The sequence below is a fragment of the Castanea sativa genome, chromosome 10 (assembly GCF_040712315.1).
Source record: "Castanea sativa cultivar Marrone di Chiusa Pesio chromosome 10, ASM4071231v1".
Classification (NCBI taxonomy): Eukaryota; Viridiplantae; Streptophyta; class Magnoliopsida; order Fagales; family Fagaceae; genus Castanea; species Castanea sativa.
Window position 1 is genome coordinate 23,233,055 of NC_134022.1, and position 16,612 is coordinate 23,249,666.

The window sequence follows — 16,612 nt, forward strand, 5'->3', positions numbered from 1 at the left end:
GGCCTTCCAAATGTTGATCGTGTAGGACACTACTTGAATGCTTGTCCAATTAGACGTCATTTCCAGATCTTTTGTGAGTTTCAACAACCAAGACAGCACTGTTCAGGGGTTTGCTCCACATAAATGCGGCTAGGGGGTTTGGTGGGGTGTATTAAATGCGGTGGCAGCTACCATCCTTCCAGTCATGTCAGGGTTAATCCCCTCTCTGAAGTTCTTCCTCTACAGTGAGGCCTCCTCTGGTGATGTGCTATTGACGTGGCCATAACTCGCCTCTCTGGCCTTGCCGTCTGAGGGTACGATCTCCTCGGAACTACATTGGCCTCCTCGGCCTCGAGTATGACATGTGGCATTATTACCTTATTAAATTTCTGTACCCCACACTAAGAATTCAAAATAATTTTTAATCTTTTTACCTATTTTTTTTTATCTGAGATAGAATTATAGTTTAGCTTAATTTAGTTGTATATGTATGAAATTCTCTCTTAAAAGTTTGACCATCGGCCATTGCCTCCCCTTACTCCATAATTGTGGTGTGACTATTACGTTAAGGGTGTTCGATGGTTTTTATCAAATATATATGTTTAAATTGTTTTCTTTTTTTGGATGAGTAATTAAACAGAAAGGAAAAGTAACAAGGCAAAGCAATGGCTTGTTTCAAGCAAGTAATTAAGGAGATCACCATTTTACATTTTTTTACTTCAACCCTTTTGGCAAGGGCTTCACGTTACAATTAATGTCAGAATACGCATCACTCTTTGACTCGTTGTTTGTATTGGATTTGGCTCTATTGGTCACTTAGCCAAAAAGGGTCTCAAATTTTCAATATGATCTAATTAAAATTCTGACAATTTAAGCCACCACACCCCAAAAAAATAAAAAAAGAACTCACAACTTTGAACAGCTACATATTTGCCAAGTGTTTCAGGTAGAGAGGACCAAGCTCCCACCACAACCAAAGTTGTGTCCCTAACATAATTGTTAAATTCTTCCCACTTCTTGTTTGCTAGCCAGAAAAAGATAAGCTTAAAAATATTTTATGTTAATGAAGTAATGACCTGTATCTTACAAAGAAAGAGAGCAAAGCATGGTGTGACACAAATTGGACCGGATTCATATTATTATTATTCATATAAGAAAAGCATAACATACAACTTGGCTTTATCCACTAATATTATCTAGGTCATATTTTAAGATGACGTGTGTTTGGGCAAGGAATTATAGAACTAATCTGAAGTCCCTAGAAGCAACTCTTTAGGGCTTTTATAAAAACTTATAAGTTGCTATCTAACTTTGTTCCCATTTGCTAAAAACATTTTGTTCCCAAAATTGACTTGTCATTTTTGTAAATCTTCAAAACTAACATGCTATCCAATATTGTGGCACCGAGCACCTAGTAAAATAACATATCGAAACCAACTTACCAAGCATGCTTTAGCGTTTAGGTCCCCAAACCATTTCTAAATTAAAAGGCACAAAGTTGGATTCATAATATAGATGCAAGCTTAGGGCCTGTTTAGTAAGCATACTCAAACTCACATTTTTACTTTTTAAATAATTTTACACATATTTCTACACACTTTTTTACTCACACAAATTTCAAAAAATTACAAAAATCTCATCTCAAATTACTCTACTAAACACCCCCTTAGTTTCCTGCAACTTTAACCAATAAGAAAAGAGAAGAGAGGGGAAGGTGATATCGACATCCTTTTCGTATGGGATAAATTTCATACTAGTAGGGTACTTATTTTCTAATTAAGAGGGATGTTACATGCAACTGTTACAAAAAATAATAAATTTATCAAGTTCAATGTAACACATTGGGAGCAAAATATCAACAAACTCTTTGTGAATGGGCCAACAAGTGTGGTTTATTGTTTTATAACTGAAACTAAGTCAGTCTTTATTTTATTTTATTTTTTGATAATTCGATAGTTATATTAGGTTAGGGGGATTTGAACTTCGGATGTTATAGAAAAATTAAGAGGTGCCAACCAATTGAATTACAAGACTTTTGTATTGGTTGGCCGTTAGTCTCATTTTTAGAAGATTCAATCCCGTGTAAATAGTTCGGATGTCATGAAAACATTAAGAGCTGAAAACCAATTGAGCTGCAAGACTCTTGACAATTGGTCTCATTTTTAGATGATTCAATCCCTTGTAAATAGTATTTTATGCTAAGACTCCCTTAAATAGTTTTGTCAAGTAAATGGGACTGAATAAAATTTAACTTATCAATTTTTTTTTTTTTTTTTTGAGAAGGACGAATAAACTAGATCAAATTGGTCTTCCTTTCTTTTCTTTTTTTAATGGGCAAATTGGTCTTTCTTAAAAGACTATTAAAAGCGATTTAATTTTTTTCTCTCAAATACTCAATAACTGTATTTTCTAAATCTAGATTATTTGATACTATCTCTCAATATATATATAAAATTATAATACTAATATTAATGATCAAGCCTGTTGAGCTGGTGAACCGGCCGGTCATCCTTTTGGTTAATATTCCATTTTAGTTTTTCTAATTTTGGTATGGTAGGAGTTATAGAACTCTTTTTTTTTAATGCATTTTCTTTAATTTATTAAACACAGCTCCCTTAAACCAAATCCACTTATCCAAAAAAAAAAAAGAAACTAAATAACTAAACACTGCCTTTCTTGTTAGTTTAATTTGTGACACCTACCCCAACCCATGAATATGATCAAACTTAACTCACAATCTGCAAAATGGTAATGCATGCAATTTCTTCAACTTATTTTCATTTGTAAATTAATTTTGAAAAATAATTAGTAGTGTTAATTTGGTGGGATTCAAAGTTATTGGGCAGCACTTTCTCATGCCAGACGAGACTCCCACTTTATAGCGCTTACAAAGTTTCATCACTTTCTTTTAGCCTAAAAAGATATGTGCTTCGTTGGAAATATATACTTAGAATCTTCTGTTAGACATGTCAAGAGGCAGTACAAAAATAATCATGGATTTTTTTATTTTATTTTATTTGAGAAGATAATCATGGAATTAGAAAATAAATTATGGAAAAATAGTATATATAATGAACTGGGAGGCCGGACTTGTAAGGAGGTTATCAATGTAACATTCCAAAAATTAAGAGCTGGATTGTGTAAGGTGGTTCAAACTCATCCGATTATATCTAACTTATAAGAAAAGAAAAAAAAACAAAAGGAAAAACAAAAAGATAAAAACAAAACAAAACTTGGACCTTGTTTCTATTATAAAAAAAAAAAAAAAAAACTTGGATCATGAGATTACAGTTCCTTAGATATTGTGTCTTAAGCTGCCACATATATGTATAAGAATGCCCCATTTGAACTTTAGACTAATTGCAACAAAAATAGTCATTCACTATATATATTTTTTTGGAGAATTAGTTCACTAATTAATTTAGGCTACTAGAGCAATGAGCAAGGTAAGATGGGCTCGATCCAAAATGTCCACACTCTACAATGATTATATATCCCTGGACTCCTCAAAAAAAATATATATCCATGGACTGGCTGGTACATATTTAAAACCTTTTTTTCGATAATAGGTACATTTTTAAAACCATAAAGTTGATAGTGATCATATCATATTGGGGCATTTGATCTTTTTCAAGTCACATGGAATAAATGTACCCAATAAAATCATGTTATTATTATGGAGTATGGAGCCTAGGTAGAGCTGTTATGTTGGTACCCAAAGAAAAGGAAAATTCTTAGTTTTTGTTTTTTTGTTTTTGTTTTTCTGTTTTTGTTTTTCTTAGTTAAATTTTTTGTTTTTGCCTAGGAAAAAGTCAACCAATTCCCCACCTGTCTCGCTCGTTTGGCGAACAAAATTTTGTTTTCATTTCATGGCCTCCAACACCTTCACCGTCAATACCACCACCTTGAGTTATGCGCAATTTGCGCTTCTTTAATCAAATCAAACTCAAAACTCTTAACTAAGCCTCTCTTTAATTCCCTTCACATTTTTTCATCTTTCTATGAATTTTCTTCCCTTTGTTCCCCTTATTTTACCCTTCCCATGAATCTTCTTTGATCAAGGTACTCTCTCTCTCTCTTTCTCTCTTACCATAGATTTACTCCTCCATGGTACCTTTGCTTTTCATGTCAAAATTAGTATCTCTTCGTTTTTTGCTTCCTTTTGATGTCTAAATTTTTCAATGTCAAGATATGGTGAAAGACTAAATTTTTATATTTTTCAATGTTTATTCCATTTTCTTGGTTATCTTGGCATTGAAAAAGAGTATGTTGTTCTAATTTGTGTGTGTGCTACTATAATTCGTTGACATGTTGATATAAAATTTTCCTACAAGAAAGCAATTCTCGAATTTCCCACTGTATTGGTTTGAAATCAATTTATGTTGATTGAGCACAAAGCAATTGAATCAAAAGAATTGTTGAAAAATAAGGTAATGGGGCTCTTTTATTTGCTTGCTTTTGTTTCTATCTTTCTGAAAAAAGATAATGAATAATTAAACGATATCAGTTACTTGTCCTGGAAGATAAACTCACAACTTCTTTTGGGAGAGAGGTATGATTAGGTGTTGGATTTGGTTCTCGGTAGTTTAAATTTTAGATCATTCCTTTGCTATTTCAACAGTCATCTGTTGTATGTGTAAAATGGTTTAGTAGTTTGTACGTTTTTATCGTTTTGAAGCAACATTGTGGGGTTTATAACAGTCATTTGGTTATGAAAGGTTTGCCCCTAAAAGACGGTATCTCATGCATTTTAACTCTCACAACACTTAGGTTTCAATGTTTTAAGAGAGAAGATATATATATAATATGCATGAGATGTCTTTTTCCTAATAAATATTTTTCACTTACAAAAGTTTGAAATTTGAATGATCAGCATTAAGGAATTATGGTGAATTTGGTATATTTGTTAAGAACATAGACTATGTAATTCAATAGCAAGATTTCCAAAATATTTATTCAATAAAAAGTTTAGTTATATTAGGTGTAAGCAAAACTTGATGCTCGCATGCACACACACATAATTTGAAATTTTTATTCTCTTGAAAAAAATTTGAAAAAAAAAATGATAACATCAAGGCAGGGTAGAAAAAAATAGTTAATTATTATTCAAACAAAAGTAATTAAATTAAAGAGTTATTATCAGGAGTAAACGCTAAAAGTTGAAACACTCTAAGAAAAACAATAATGGTGTTTGGTCCAGCCTTGGGTGAGGCTGAACCGTGTCTAAGGTGTAGACATCAATCTCTGCTAGCCACGAGGAAAATACTAACACTTCAATTGACTTCTATGTTTGATTTGCTGGACTATTTCCTATCATTTTCTTTGTATTAATATGCATACCCCTGTCCAGAGCATCATAAAAGAGCCTGATAAAGAGAATGAGAATGACATTATTTAAAGTGATTACATTTTAGAATATATTATCCTATTTGTCTATTCCATGTTATTGGTTTTGAATTGAAACCAATAGATGTTACAAATTAACTCCAAATAGGAACATATACACTTATTGTGAATAAAACAATTATATATACTTACTGCAACTCATGGTACTATGACTTAAAAATAGAAAAGATCTTTATTTAAGAGTTTTGTAATTCAACTAATATTTCATAGTGTTTCTAATGGAGATATCTACGATTTAAATCCTCCACCTTCAACAATCAATATATCAACTAAAAAACAAAGGAAGGGCCTTTATATTATTCTTATACTTTTATTAAATTTAGTTTATAATATAATGAATTTCAAAAGGTCTTATACATATTAAATTTACTTTTATATGTAGTAGCAATCTTTGGTAGGTGTAGTAATAGGCAGTTGAGCTTGAGCACAAATAGTATATAGTTCCTCCAAAAGCAAAATGATAGCTGTGGAATGTACAGAGCTAAGGCAATGATGATGTGAAGCAATGAATCATAAAATTGGCAATTTTTTAAATTCCAAATGACTGTACTTTGAACTTTACATAGTGTCAATGTCTTTTACATTTTAAAATCTAGCCCATATATTAATTCATCTATACGTATGTGTGAAAAACTATTGGGGACAACTTTTTATGTAACAGTTGAAATTAGCAATACCCATTTGTTTGTTAAACTTGCTCGTCTTTTCCCCCAATTGAACATACATACTCATTGCTCTTTCATTTTTTTTTTTTTCAATTTTTGCTGAAACACCTAACAGTATATGGCAACTACGAAGAGAGAAGGTAATAATGTTTGGAAGGAGAAGAGGGTGATATCCCCTTCAAAGTCTCGTGCCCCCAATATCACCAAAACTCGTCCAAAACCATCCACAACAAGCTCTACAGATCACAAGGGTGCTTCTTCTTCTTCTTCTTCTTCTTCTACAACTACGACTACTGCTGCAGCAACTGAAAAGCCACTCCCAAGCTATCTTAGGCCAACGCTAAGCTCACGCCATGAATCTGTCAAGAATGCGAAGAAACCTGGCCCCGAAGACACGGCAAAGAAGGCCAGTTCTTTGAATAGAAAAAGATCCTCTGATAATAAGCCACAAAGTGCAGTTGTCTCTCATGGCTTGAAAGAGAAAACCACAACAGTCCGTTCTAATACTATTCCATCCAAAGGTAGCCATTCTCTGAAACCAATTGCGGAGAGGACTCCAAAAACGTCCAAGTTTGGTAAACCACAGGCGCCTTTGCATGCAAAGGGCACCATTAAGAGCAGTACCAATCCTGCAGCCACTAAGAAGGAGTTTCATAATGCTTTGGCTTCGACAAAGCGTCTTGATGTAACACAAACTTCGAGTCATGAAAATGAAGAGGAGAGAGAAACTTTGGTTCGTGAGGTTGAAGAAGTTGTGAACGTGGAAGTTGGGGCTGAGACTGAGAGTAACATATCTGAAGTGCCAAAAAGTGAAGATTTTGAGGGTGGTAGTGTTATTGAATCTGATCATGTCGACAGTATTATTGAAGATGAGCATAAAGTCATGCCTTGTGACATTCCTGAAGTTTCTGAAGAAATAAAAACAAAAGCGACTGCTCAGATTGAAGAAGCTGAAGATAAAGCACAAAAAGAAGAAGAAGCTGAGAATGAACATAGAGGAGAAGAGAATGAAAGCAAAGAAGAAAGCAATGTAGAAGAGAGTGTGGCAATAAGTGATGAGGCGGTAGTGGAGGTCAAAGAAGACAAAGGGGAGGTCAAAGAAGACAAAGGAGAAGATTCTGAGGCTGAAAACAAGAACGAGGGCAACATGGTGGATGAGAAGGAAGAGGTGGATGGAGGAAGTGAAGGGCTTAAATTGAAGGAAGGACAAGATGCGGAGGTTGGTGCTGTTGAAGAAACAAAACCAGAGGTGGTGAATACAGCATCATCTAAGCGCCAAGTGGGACAGGGAAAGAAGGAGTCTCAAGCATATAATGATGTGATTGAGGAAACTGCAAGCAGGCTATTGGAGAAGAGGAAGAACAAGGTGAAAGCATTGGTTGGGGCATTTGAGACTGTCATAGATATAGAAACCCCATCCAAATGAAACCCCTCTTGTTCTCCTAAATCAGTTTGACATAATTAAACTCATACATTACTTACAATTTTAAGGAGAGTGTGATAGAAAAATTCAGAAAAGAAAAAATTGGAGTGAAAGCATTCAAATCAGATTTCAGACATGAACAATTTTATCTAATAAACCACATCATTTGGATGGGGGAAGTTGACATTATATGTTTGTTAATGTTCCCTATTTGTTGATACTGTTGTATTAATTGCATTTTAGTGTATGAATCATATACTAATCTATAGATTCTATACATAGGTTTTTGTTTTTTTGCTTTTCTTTTCTGAGATGTAAATTAATGTCAACATTTGTATTGTAAAATTTACTATTCTATAAATTCTTTTGTGTACACAAACTTATTGAACGGCTTAATTTTAAAATGAATTAAACTGATATTAAGTATTAACTCTTGAATTAGGTGTTGCAACAAGTATTATTTTTATGTCACTAATAAGAGCATTATAATTCAGTAGTATTATCCATTTCTTCCATGGAGGAACATTTGTGTTTGAATTCACTTCCCTCACTTGTACTTCTATTTTTTCAAGAATCTTATAGTTCAAATTCCTACCCTCGCACTTGTTGTAAGTACTTTTATCAAACAATGTTTTCCTCCCAAACAAACCGAATAAAAGAAGCATTTACTACCACTTAGAATTAATTAATTGTGATCATAAGCAAAAATTAAAATTAAAAAAACAAACTGATGATATGAATTGACTCTTGACAACTAGCAATCCTATAATGAACCCCCTCAAAAAAAAAGCAATCCTATAATGAAGATGGACCACAAATTTGATAGAATTTACTAAAACAAGTTAATGGTATTTTAAACCAAGCGAAAAAAAGAAGGAATTGGTCCTCTCTCTATTTTGTTTGAAATGGAGAGTGTCCATTTTAAAGGCCAAGATTTAAAGTTGTATATATCTAAGGTCTAGATTTTGCCAATACATTAACTTTTAGTTTAGTTTAACCACAGTTAAATTTTAAATGAGTTGGCAAAATCTAGGTCCTAGATTTATACTATATTGAATCTTGGCCTTTAAATGGACACTCTACAAAGGATCTAAATTAATAATAAAATTTTTTCTTTCTTTTTCGTATAGTAAATGGGAGAGGGTTTCAATGTTGAAACTAGATTATCCTTATTAAGATAATTGAGTAATGTCATTAAACTATAAGATTCATCACAAAAAATAAAATAAAACACTTATATGAAGGATAAAAAGGCAAACTTTTTTCACCTTATTCTTTTCAGAAATCTCACACTATGGAAATTGTTGTGAGCTGTCTGTGTTGCTTAAGCTTAGTTTGGATAGCATGTTCTGTTCCTTAGTCTTAAAGTTTCTTCCTAGATTGTCTAATACTCTAATTTCTTCCAACAAGGAATAACAACGGAAAAAATTAATCCTCGAAACAAAGTTTTTGCACTCAGAAACACTGAGTTAAGGAAAACACAATTCAATTAATTTTCATTAAGAACTGCTCCATCGGAAATATTGATAAAACAAATACAAGCAATGCAAAATCAAAACCTCAAGAAACTCAATAGAAAAACTAATTGAAATCAGAAGATAAAAATAACTCAAAAATAGTTTATCAGTCCTCAAAACATCTCAGTTTTTTTTCATCTATATATATATAGTATAACAATCATGTATAACCCATATAAAAACTTTCAACCATAATTAACAAACCAACTTCAAAATTACAATCCAATGTCTTCTTCACTTTTGAAACTAGTCCCTCTATAGTACCTTAACTCCAAAGAAACTTGCCTTTCTAAGCGAAGCTGATGTCGAAAATTAGCAATAAAAATCTCTGCCCTTCTATCAATATCATCATCTGAACCATAACTTCTAGCTCGTTGATACACTTTGGCTGAACCATTTTCGTCGAGTTTTTCATCTTCTATGCAACCATGCAAGCCCTGGCGATCGTTGAAGCTCAACCGGCGCCTCGTAGAAGCACTGCCAGTAATTGAAGCCAAGCGCCATTGCAGTAGGTTAAAGCTAAGCAAAAATCTTAATTTCTTCACTGCCTTCTTTAGGTGGCCTAGTAATAGCCAGTTCTCTTTACCCATTTGTTGTTGGAAGTGATACTTTTGATGCAAGAGCGTATGAATGGTGAAGTTAAGGCTTTTATAGAGAAAATGATGGTGAATTATTGCACAAGATACTGTGTTTCAGTACGAGGGAAGATAACGTGTTATTAGTCGTTAGATATGATTTGCGCGTGAACTGTAGAGGCTACAGCTATTTGCGTTGGACTTACATGGAAAAGGAGTGTGAAATATTCCAAAAGCTTTAGTTATTGAAATAAGCTAAATTTAATCATTTAAGTACAAACTTTTACGAAGCATTATTGGAAGACAAAATATTCCTTTGCAGCGGAATAAAATGTTCATAACTCTAGTTTCTTAAGTGTTGAGCTAGTATATTATAATCTAAAGTAGTGATATTACATCTATGGTTATCGTCTAACAAATTTTGAGTCTTTATACTGTCATGTTTCTGCTTTCAATTACCCGCGAAATTAGTACTTTTCCAGTAAAGAAATATTAGTAAAGTGACTGGATGACTTTTGTTTCTTTTGGTCGGTGAAGGGACTAAATACTTGCTTACCAAGTTTTGGTTTATGCTAAAGACCAGGAAAAAATAAAATAAAACAAAACAAAACAAACTTAGGAACGGCTTGTAAAATTTGTTTTATCTATAGCATTATTGTTTCAAAAATGAAATTATATTAGCAACGTTATAAGACATTGTACCATGAGAAGTTGAGTCCAGTAACAACATTCTTGTTACTTTTATGTTCTGTTAAACTCATGATCCATCAGAGGAATATCAAATAATTTCCATCTGAAAATGATAAATGATTTCTGCTTAATATTTTTCCATCAGGCCTGATACAGCTAAAGACTACGTCAAAAAACAAACATTAAAGAGACACAAAATTTCAAATGGGCAATAAAAAACAAAGATGGGTGAACATTCCAAGATGGTGAATGGTCCAAAACTTAAGAGTTTGCAGCCCACTCGGCAGCGGCTTCTTCATCAGTCAATTGATCTACCACTTGGCCTTCCTCAATCTGCTTCTGTTTGTCTGACCAACCGGACATTTGTCTCCTGGCATCCCTACGAGCTGTCCTCTCGGCCACTTTCAGATCTTTAAAACGTTGTTCGAACCTGGCTTCATCCTCAGGTGAAAAGAAAACAACTTCCCTCTTCCCTAGCTCTTCGTACATCTTCTCAATCCTAGACTTCCAGTAGAGGCCCATTTCTGTGTCCATCTTGTGGTAAGGAGTTTTCAGCAGGTACTCATCAATCCCTCCTGCCTTGTCTATGCAACGGAGGGCATGAGTGGTGACTTTCACTCGAATATGGCGGTCTAAAACGTAACTGAAGAGCCGCTTCTCTTGGACATTCGGCTTCCAAGTCCTCCTTGACCTATCGCCAGAATTGCAGAAAAAGTTCTGATGAATAAAGATACTACTTCTAAGTTGATAAAAGACAACAAAACTTCAAATGCCAAAATGGAGCAAGCAAGAGACACAACTTATGTTGCGCAATAACACAAGACAACTTCATCCTATGAATTGCATAAATGAATCCAATACAACATTAAATATCATGTATTAGAAGCATAGAGACTGACTGATCATATGCCTAATTTTAAAATCCTCATCCAAAACAAACTGCAACAAGCAAATTGATCAATTAAATATCATGTATTAGAAGTGTTAAGGCTGATTGATTAAATGCCAAATTCTAAAAACCTCATCCATACCTAACCACCACAAGCAAATCCATGAAAAAAGTAAGCACTTCACGTACCGAATGGCGTTCGTCCAGATTATAAATATTCATTATCATAAAGATTTATAAAAGTAGACATATTCATGTTTTATCCATGCACAATATAGCATTTGTCATCATCATCTCTGACAAGGATTCAATGACTTGGTTAGAGGAAATCTACAGCAATGATGGCCAGATATATGATATCATTGAATCCATTCAATCACATAGCAAAGTCCAAGGAATTGGAGGCTTGTGCAAATACTTAATACTCCATCGCTTCACCAGGCCTCATTCCTATGTTTCAATGGATTGGTAGGACTACAACTCTGACTTATTAATGCATAATACCATCTTTTTTAATAGTGAAAAAAGAAATCTACAGGTAAAAGGTTAGGAGCAATGTAGAATCAATCTCACTAGGACCAAGGAGTCAAGGACCTTTGGCTCAGTTTCAATCGGGAGATGCAATCCTGCCTAAGGTCAGAAATATGAATTACCAAAAGGACATACAATGGCAATGGGCATGTATAGCCCATGGGTAGTGTAGGGAGGACAAGGGGTAAAATAGCCGAATAGGATAGAGTACGTCTTAAGACATCAGGGATACTAATGTGTCTAATATTATACAAAACTAAAGTCAGACTCAAAAACAGTGATTGGTCTTCTAATTTCAACTGATACCTCCTTCCATCCACTTGCTACTACATACCCACCAAGTATTGCAAGCACTTTTCTGGCAATGAATCATATGAGAACTCGGACCCGAAGATGTGATAGATGTGCAAATTTTCCAGCTAACAAAAATCCTGATTTACCTTATGCCAGTATAGTATTTATATTTATTTTTATTTTTTTGATAAATAACGTAATTTATTGAAGAAAAAAGACCATATATACAGGATGTATACTAGAGAGCATAATCATGGTGCAGAGTACAATGAGCAATGAAATCTTTTTGATAGGTGAAAAAGAATAAAAACCCAATGAATGCCCCAGTAGAGTAATTGATGAACCAACTCCAAGGATGGGGCACGTTAGAACTAGCAGACCTTTATGGGATTAGCTTTCTTTGCTAAATGCATCCATTGACCCCTCCTCTCCTTCCCAGGTTTTTCTTTCTTCTCTTCCCCCAACTTTCTCTCACAAGAAGAAGAAAAGAAAAATATGAATGTGGGACTAGTGGTCAATGCTCCGTAAAAACACACTTAGAAGTTCTATCAAGGGACCCAAACACGTACCAGCTCCCAAATTTGTAATCAATCACATACAAGGGATTGAACTAAGTGTTGGTAGATAAATACAACCTTCTACAGATTCAAGAACAAAAAGAAGGAAGAACAGAGTACAATTACTCTTCATACTGCAGCAACTTTTAGAACGTTCACAATACAAATTCTGAGTATGGTTTTAAGCATCTTGGGTAATAAATAACATTGAGGCAGAAGCTCTCTCTTTCTCACTCTTACAGTCCAGTCATTGGTGAAATTAATTGGGGACCTAAGCTACAATACCTAATTTTTGTCCAATTTCTATTTCATTGTCATATATGCACAGTCTAGTTGTTTACAATAAAAGCTTACTTACACAAATCAGAAGCATTTCACCCCTGGAATTCCTAGGTTGAGGCTGTAATTTCAGGTTTTAACAAATTAGATAAGCACAGAATGACAAATTCTCCTCAACCAATGCCAAACAAAGTCTAAAAGTATAAGACTTGGAACACATTTAAACTTCAGCAGAGAACAAGTTTAATTTGATCCTACTACATACAGATTGTCAAAGCTCCTATATTTAGGAGATTTCAAATGACAACGCATATGAACAAAATCCATCCATTCATTCAATCAATATAATCTTAACATCAAAAACCCATGAAGCGGAAACAATCACAAATACACATACACACATAAATTCAAAGAGAGAGAGAGTTACAGACTTGTTGCCACCATCTTCGCTGATGCGATTGCCAAACTGGATGTGGCGGCCAGCGAAGAGGCCGCGTTTGGCTCGACCCATGACAACCTTACTGTCCGGTATGCATTTCTTGAGTGACTCTTTCAATCCGGGAGCCAAGTTCTTCTCTCCTACATTCTTCAACACTTTCTTCATCATCTCCTTTCCTCTAAACGCCATTTCGTTCTCTCTCTCTCTGTCTCTGTGTCTTTTCTTTGGCTAGGGTTTTGGTGGAAAAAGCTAAGGAAAGGGGCTTGAATTCTTGGATTTTTACTATATATGTATGGGAATTGGATTCAAGTGAAAGCTATATGGGAAAAGAAAAGTAAAGAACGGAGCTTGATTTGGAGGTGAAGGTTTGGCTGGGTTTTGGGCTCTCCTCTGCAGTGAAGATCTATACGGTTTAGTTCAATTTGGGGGCTTTGGGTTTGCCATGTCAGCGACTAATTAATTAAAAGGGTAAATTTCACAAACGCACCTGAGGATTGAGATAATACCAATTTAGTCCTCAAAAGACAATTTTGTCCCTAACTTTCTTTCTCTTTCTCCAATCTGTCTCCGTTCCTCTCCCTTTCTCTCTTCTCTTTCTCTCTTTCTCAGATCTCTCTCTCTCACAACCCACCGCCCAACAAACCCATATCACCCACAGCCACAGCCACTAGAAAAGCCACTGACCACCACACTTATATCACCCACACCCACTGCTGCCTAGCAAACCCATATCACCCAACGTTTATTTTAATCCACTTACCTACCCAACATATTTCACAGCGACAACGGCGGCGACGACACCAACAGCTGCTCGTTTTCTGGTCCCGTCGCCGTGAGATCCGCTTTCGTGTCCGAGAACCTCACCGACTCTGTCGTCAACATGCGTCTCGGCGAGCTGACACTGCGGACCAACAAGTCGGTGAAGTCCAGTTCATCGTCGGAGGACTTTTTAGATCTCTCTCAAAGCTTTCAGTGACTTCTCTGCTTGTAGCAGCGAAATCTCCGGCGAGCTACAGAGGCTCGCGAGCTTGACGCCGCCGGCGTCAGAGGACAGCAACGGCCGATTGAGCGAGGTTCACCCATGGGGTTTTTGCAGAGAAAGAATTTCTCTACTGAGATAATTGAGAGCATTTCGCCTGAGGATCTTCAGCCGACGGTGAAGATCTGCATAGAGTGGGTGATATGGGTTTGTTGGGCGGTGGGTTTTGAGTTAGAGATCTGAGAAAGAGGGAAGAGAGAAGGGGAGAGGAACGGAGACAGAATAGAGAAAGAGAAAGAGAGTCAGGGACAAAATTGTCATTTGAGGACTAAATTAGTGGGTTTTAGAATGTTTGAACCTAATTGGTATTATCTCAAACCTTTCGGGTAAGTTTGTAAAATTTACCCTAATTAAAAAGATCAATGTTACATACATTATAAATTTTCATAACAAAATCAACAAATTTGCATTTAGGTGAAAACATTTTTGGGAAAAGAAAATATTTATAAGTGTTTGGTTGCATTCTAAAAATTGTTTTGGAAAATATTTTCAGGTGTTTAGTTGCATTCTGAAAATATTATTTTTCTACTAGTTTTTCACATTTTTTCAGTCATTTTTTTTAACTTTCAAACAAATTTTATAATAGAAAATTTCAATATATATACTTAAAGAAACAAAAATCAAAACAAAACCAATCATTAAACTAAAAAATTTGGTCAAAGAGAGAGAGAGAGAGAGAGGGGTAAAATAGGTGTAATTGGTTGAAGGTAAAATAGAAGTGTAAACTATTTTACACTATAGGGGTTGATATTTTATAGTCAACGGAAATCATTTTCAGGCCAATCCAAACATGCCACATGGTGTAAAATATTTTTCGTATTCCTTTTATAGCCAAAACAAACATAGCCTCGAGTTACAAGTTTTCATTAATTCTCGTCTAAACCCATTGGGAATCATTTTATCGTATGCCATTTACAGCTTGATATTTCAACAATTGTGAAAAAAATTGAATCATAGTGAATGTATTAACTAAAAACAAAATTATTACATCAATCCTCTCCATTAGTAAAATGTAATATAACTAATTCGCAAAATATATAGTTGATAGTGATTCATAACAAGTAGTCTTTGTTTATAAGAGTTGTCCAGGCCCAATGATGTCCAAGACAATCTTCAGAAGGGAGAAAGGTGAAAGACGCAACACAAACATGAAAAGTGGTCGTCCAAGAAGATATTAGTCGTCTACACCACAAGGTGTAGATGACCAACAAAAATTTAGTAAATTTCAAAGTATTTTCTACAAACCTAGAACAATCAGACTACGATTTACTATTTTGAGACGTGAGGTGAATTCTCTTAAATTTGCTATACTCTTCCCACTAAGTTTATACATCTCCCATGATGTTAGTGGAGCCTAACAAGTAGACCCACTCCAAAAATCTTTATAAAATGGACCAAGCCTCATCCAACAAAGGTATGTTCTATTATTCATCCACTTTCTATACTTGAGTCCTAGAGAGAAATTTGATTTAACCATTAAAGGGTCCTTAGTTGGTTCACCCTGGTCACCTTCGATAGTCTTTTTCTTTCCTTTCAAGTCATTAATATGCTGTTGAAGTCTAGAACATTTAGCCTACTGATTTCACTCATCATCAGTAGTAATAGTCACAATGTTGTGTGTTACACTAAATAGTTAAATAATAATTAAGGTACAATTAATCTCATGCAATTCATTTAAAAGTAATGATTTTAAAACAAATAAGTAAATACCCTAAAGTTACATTTGTATATTCATAACCTTCATATTTAGAAAGATTTTCATTTAAATTTAGTTGAACTGAAATGGATTGAAATGCTACATTAATGTGACTCAACAAGAGCGTAGTAACAATAAATGTTATACTTAATATTTTGGATATTACTTGTAAGGACTCAATTTGCACCTAAGCCCAAAAGGAGGAAATGAATAGGCCAAAAAAGCCCAATACAATGAATTTGTAGAAAGTAAGTTAGAAATCTAGATTAAGTGAGTTTAGATAACAATGACAATGGGCTAGATCACAATATGACACAGATTGGATAGTTTGTGTAACAAAAATTATCCTCGGACTCAAGCCGAGGAGACTGAATATTCTATTTCTCTTTCTTAAAGACAGATTATAGATATTGTTTTTATGTCTACAGTGTTTCCTTTCTTCCTCTCCTTTTTTCTTTTTATCCTGGGACTTTCCTGTTCTTTTTACACTTCCCTTTCTCCTCTCTCTACCCTCCACGTATGGATTAGATTGTCAGGCAGGATACTTGTCCCATCAACCCCTTCCTGAAACTTTTGAAGATAGCTATAAGGTGAGCCTTGCTACTCAAGCATCACTTCCTCATTAATGCAGCT

General features: G+C 34.6%; 3 protein-coding genes across 3 annotated transcripts; 1 reads left to right on the forward strand and 2 right to left on the reverse strand.

The window, feature by feature from the left end:
- The first annotated feature begins 3,901 nt into the window (after positions 1 to 3,901).
- On the forward strand, positions 3,902 to 7,619 carry LOC142612919 (uncharacterized). The gene is made up of 2 exons (XM_075785092.1): positions 3,902 to 4,041; positions 6,166 to 7,619. The coding sequence occupies exon 2, from the start codon at positions 6,169 to 6,171 to the stop codon at positions 7,474 to 7,476; it is 1,308 nt and encodes a 435-aa protein (XP_075641207.1). The 5' UTR covers positions 3,902 to 4,041; positions 6,166 to 6,168; the 3' UTR covers positions 7,477 to 7,619.
- A 1,586-nt stretch (positions 7,620 to 9,205) lies between these two features.
- On the reverse strand, positions 9,206 to 9,580 carry LOC142612250 (uncharacterized). The gene has a single exon (XM_075784368.1). The coding sequence runs from the start codon at positions 9,578 to 9,580 to the stop codon at positions 9,206 to 9,208; it is 375 nt and encodes a 124-aa protein (XP_075640483.1).
- A 785-nt stretch (positions 9,581 to 10,365) lies between these two features.
- On the reverse strand, positions 10,366 to 13,630 carry LOC142613882 (uncharacterized). The gene is made up of 2 exons (XM_075786399.1): positions 13,237 to 13,630; positions 10,366 to 10,946 (listed from the first exon to the last, which is right to left on the reverse strand). The coding sequence occupies exons 1-2, from the start codon at positions 13,431 to 13,433 to the stop codon at positions 10,517 to 10,519; spliced, it is 627 nt and encodes a 208-aa protein (XP_075642514.1). The 5' UTR covers positions 13,434 to 13,630; the 3' UTR covers positions 10,366 to 10,516.
- Between the last annotated feature and the right edge of the window lie 2,982 nt (positions 13,631 to 16,612).